The sequence below is a fragment of the Eleutherodactylus coqui genome, chromosome 8, assembly GCF_035609145.1.
Source record: "Eleutherodactylus coqui strain aEleCoq1 chromosome 8, aEleCoq1.hap1, whole genome shotgun sequence".
NCBI classification, from domain to species: domain Eukaryota; kingdom Metazoa; phylum Chordata; class Amphibia; order Anura; family Eleutherodactylidae; genus Eleutherodactylus; species Eleutherodactylus coqui.
The window spans coordinates 99,194,248-99,199,415 of NC_089844.1; the positions used below are offsets into that span (position 1 = coordinate 99,194,248).

The following is a 5,168-nucleotide window of genomic DNA, read 5'->3' on the forward strand; positions in this document are numbered from 1 at the left end:
GCATTTCTAAAAACACTACCTTTGAGGTCCTAAACTTCAGTTTCTCTCCTAGTTTATTTAAATAATTTTGAGGGCTTTCCACCTCCCATAGACTTTAATACTGATGTGTACTGTGACCATTAGGTCTTCCCCATCCCCACCCAGCAAAATGTTTATCCTATTTACAAGATGCCAAACCTAAAAGCCTGAAATACAACACGCTATTCAACATTCGTGGTCTTGCCAGCAGGTGACACTGTCTGACCTTTTAATAGAACCTCCGATGACCAGTATCTGTCCATCTGCTTGACCTTTGCTGCACTCCTATTGCCATTCTTCCTATAACAGGCATTCTTTCAGTTACTAGGGGCAACACTGCAACTGGAAGAATTGTACATTTGCTAACCTCCCTCCACTCAGAAAAACCTTATTTATGCTTTCTTTAGCTTGTAATCAAATTATTTTTATTTGCAGTAGATGATGGTGATTTACAATATACTTAGTAAAAGTCCATAATTTTCTTCAGAGACCCAACTTTAGAATTTGCAGATCCCCAATTGGCAAATCTTCTATATTCACCGGGTCTTAGGAAATACTGTCTTCCCTGAAAACCAGATTCTTCAAAAAAAATCCAGTACCCATCAAGAACATTGCAGGACAAAACATCACTTGTATGGAAGCTTTCATGAATATTTGAACAGTTGTTGACATATTCTTTCATCTGACCATGGAAGTCTTCTCTCTCGTACAGCCTGATTCTGTAAGATCCACAATGCTGTAAAAAGAAAATAGAGATTACATTTTATAGAGATTACCTATATTGTCCCATTAATTAAAACCAGAGAGTGTAATACATTCCATTTTCGTAATGTTTTTATTTCCTTATTGTAGATTTTTATTCTATTGTCTGTACATGACTATGACGGCTGCCATCTTGGCTGAACTGCGATTAACATCATTTAGAGATTTCTTTTACAGCAGTGTGAGTGAAATTTAGGTTGGTTCATAGAAATTGGTTCATTCTGATGATCCCTTTAAGGCATTTAGGGAGGTCATTGTGCCCCGTTCATGAACCATGAAACATTTAGTAATCTTATACTTTCTCAGAATGTTGGAGACACGATTATTTGCCAATTTATCTCAGAAATGGTATCAGGATGCGCCAAGAAATGTTGCGTGTGTTTGGGTTGCCCTTTAATTGTTCTGTTTACACGACATCTGCAAATTCCAAAGTGTTTATGCGAAAAATGATATCTTCCCTTGGGAAAATCATCTTGTAGCCAAAAATGTATCTAAAATATATCTTGCATATGTGACAGTTGTATAATCCATCCCATATCTATATGATGGTTACGCCTTTCCTTCCTTTTAATAAAATTACGGTGTTGGGTGGCTGAGATTTAGAACCCCATTACCATTAACTGAATTCAGATCTCAAGTCTAAGTTTTTGGTTAACAGATAAGTCTCTTGTGACTCTTATTATTGATTTTACCTGATTTAGGTGTACTTCTTTAAAAATTCTTTCAAAATTTGGGTGCCCAAACCGAGATGCTATTCCTTTACATCTATTACTGAACGGAGAGCAGTGGCCTTCTCCTCTCAGACGAAGCAGTACCCTGGGGCAAGAGTTTTTTTTCTCTTGACCTCCCAAGAGAGGGGGTCGTCTGCGGTGTCAGTGTCAGGTGTACAGCTTCAGCATTATTGAACTTGCTCCCTATCAGGTAAAATTATCTTTCTGTTTTTTGTCTTTCTTTGTCTTACTATAAGCAGCGCAGCAATGGCTCTGCTACATATAATTTCCTGCCTTGTATTCATGCTTTAACTCTTCTCTTCCCTACTGCTTTCTCGCCTTCCTGTGTCGTTATTCAGCTCTGCTACATCGTGTATTGCAACTTTATTGTTTCATATTAATGTTGTGCAGTATTACAGTATGATTAATGATACGCAACATCCCTGTGAGACAGCTCTAAAGTGGGTGGATGCTTACTCCCCAGAAGGCTGCTTTCTTCTTTTCTGCACAATTGATGAGCTTGAATGTAAAAATAATTTTGACACTTCAGAGGGAGATTCTGGTATTGACGCGTAGATTTTCATTTGTGGTTGTGTTTTTACGCTCTACCATACTGCGGAAGGCCAAATTGCCAAAAGCTAGCCTCATGGGCTGTAGACACACTGGACAGGCACCGTTGACTTCTATAGGAGACAGTTTTGTGACATATTTAAATGTTATTGTGCAAGGAGGGGGAGTAGATAAGCTGTGATGATAATGAGATGACAACTAATAAGTTTTCTCTATAGAACAGATAGTAGAAGCAGAAACCAAAAATGGCAACAGCACGCAAAATGTGCACCTATATATTCCTATTGAGATATATTTCCATTTGGTAGTACTGACCTATTTTATCTTTTTTTTGTACAAATATTGTGAAGTTTTGGCTGCCTTCACTTGGTCATGCACACCTGTTGCCCATTTACCTTCTGTTCCTCCTACTGGAGCATATGAATGGTTTCCTACCTTCCCTTGTTTCATTTGTAGGCTTAGTCCCAAGACAGGAGCATTCTGAGAGGTAGGAACCCAACTTTCCTAGGTTGAGATTTACCACCTGGTATTAGAATTAGGACCCATCTGAGCTTGGTCACCTGGACGTTAGTAGATGGGCCAATATAATTTGATCAAATTATATACCAAGAACCTTGCATTATTTAATGTGGTTAGAGTATTGATTATAGGTATGTATACCTCTGATAGTAAATGTATTTTGCGTGCTGTTGCCATTTTTGGTTTCTGCTTCTACTGCGTGTTGCAGCCATGGTTTAACGTGTACCTATATATTTCTATTGGGATATATTTTCATTTGGTAGTGCTGACCTATTGTATCTTTTTTTATAGAACAGATAGTGTCAGATTATTATTAGACTTTGTGGTCAGTGTAAAAAACTGCAGGATTTAAAAATAAAAATATATAGATTTTGACATGGAAAATGTGAAAAAAGAATCACTAAAAATTCTTTAAAAATATGCTTAGCATGAAAACTTGATTTACACAATGGCCAATTTTGGTATTTTGATTTTTTTTTATGGTGTACATCATGTAGGATAAGTAATACATAATTTTAATACTTTGGACTTTTATGGATGCACTCATTTTAATGTGAAAGATGGGGAAAGTGGTGTTTTTTTAAATGTTTAATATTTTTTGCTAATGTTTTGAAAAATTTTATTAAACCTAATTTCACTCTTGTTTTCTGGTCCAACCTGCCCTTGTATTTTGTATTATTATACCAAAAAGTATGGCCACATCTAAGTGGTTACATGGCCATGATTTATTTTTGACTGCGTCCATTACAGGCAAGTGTCAGCTGTCTAACACACTAACACAGCTGTTACCTTCCAGGTAAAAAGCCCCATGAGCAAATATCGCAAAGCATGCATCGGGGCAACTATACATTATGGGTGAAAAATGGTTTTGCTGTATTGATGCATAGCACCATTAAAGATTTTTTCATAATACTGTGTAGGATTTTACTACTTTGCAGAGATTTTGGCAGTAAACACTTTATATACTAAATATCCTTAGATAATATTTTTGCATTGGCACACAAATCTAATGATGTAGGATGATCTATGATTTCCCATGGTTCATTCTCCCTCTCCTTTTTGCTCTTGCACTTAGCTATTTACTGTGGATTTCTCAGGCATGTTGTGCAGTGAATTTTTTGAATCTTTTTGATACCTCAAATATACATTTTTTTCTGCTATTTATGCTGAATCAATACATTTTGTACTTTTTAAGGCAATGCACGACTTCATTGTGCTGTGTTTATAGCACTGTAAATATGCATGATTCATGACATCTATATTACAATGCTATATTTATACATTTGTTCACTACTTTTAGTCCTTTTTTAAGAGTTTGAAAGTAAATACTATCTAGCACAATTAATACTCTGTCGGATTTCCTAGAGCTGTATAAAATGAAATGATCAAATATTTGTATGAGCTTATGCTATAGAATATGAATATAGAATTGTTACATGAAGAAAAAATGTAATTAAATTTCAGCATAAAATGAAGACTTACATGTGGAATTGAATGGCAAGATCTAATGGAGTCATTCAAACCCAGCCAGCTCTGGTATTCAGGATATTCTCCCTTTTTAAGGTAGTACTGATGTCCCATATAATTAGGACGTTCATAGATTACCCAGCAACCATTTTCTACCCGGACTGAGTTGCAACGAGCAAAGAAAGAATGCAGATCTGCATTGTCTCCTGAACATTCGTGGGACTTTCCTTGAAAGTTCCTGTCTTCATAAAAAACGATCTGTTAAGAAATAGTTGAAAACATGGAATCCAATGTAATAATAATCTTTTGCTGATTTTATAACCAGAGATAAAATATAAATGTAAAATAATAATCAAAATAGCATTAAAATAGTTATAAGTACACATGATAACAAATTAGCAATTATAACAGTATCTAAAACAAACTACCATGGGCCTTTATTGGTGTATATTGTATACACTGTATATAGTCAATGCACTAGCGTCTTCTTTTTACCTTGCCCATGATGAAGAGTCAGGTGTTCTAAGCCTTCACAACTTCAATTGCGTGGTTCTGAAACTTTATATATGACAGGTCATGGAGCTGATCTGCATTCTCCATACAAATGAACTCTCCTCACAAAGGTGCATTATATGTGATCCTTTTTGTGTGATACAGTATGACTGTACTTTAATTGGTTGCTTTTCATGTAGGGTTTACAGAACTGTTTTGATCAGCAAAACCTTTAGAACGTCACATGCCATCTGAATAGAAAGAGAGAACAAGCTGGCATGATGACAAATAGAGATGAGCGAGCACCAAAATGCTCGGGTGCTCGTTACTCGGGACGAAATTATCGCGATGCTCGAGGGTTCGTTTCGAATAACGAACCCCATTGAAGTCAATGGGCGACCCGAGCATTTTTGTATATCGCCGATGCTCGCTAAGGTTTCCATTTGTGAAAATCTGGGCAATTCAAGAAAGTGATGGGAACGACACAACGACGGATAGGGCAGGCGAGGGGCTATATGTTGGGCTGCATCTCAAGTTCCCAGGTCCCACTATTAAGCCACAATAGCGGCAAGAGTGGGCCCCCCCCTCCCAACAATTTTTACTTCTGAAAAGCCCTCATTAGCATGGCAT

General features: G+C 36.7%; 1 protein-coding gene across 1 annotated transcript; it reads right to left on the bottom strand.

Moving 5' to 3' along the window:
• Positions 1-478: 478 nt before the first annotated feature.
• On the bottom strand, positions 479-4,550 carry LOC136577555 (gamma-crystallin M2-like). Its single transcript, XM_066577474.1, has 3 exons — positions 4,542-4,550; positions 4,062-4,304; positions 479-754 (listed from the first exon to the last, which is right to left on the bottom strand). Exons 1-3 carry the CDS (start codon positions 4,548-4,550, stop codon positions 479-481), a joined length of 528 nt encoding a protein of 175 aa, XP_066433571.1.
• Positions 4,551-5,168: the final 618 nt, after the last annotated feature.

Excerpts from the sequence above, each read along its gene's own strand:
- LOC136577555 (XM_066577474.1), bottom strand. Across the intron at positions 755-4,061 it reads CTTGCCATTCAATTCCACAT|CATTGTGGATCTTACAGAAT; the intron begins GTAAGTCTTCAT and ends TTCTTTTTACAG.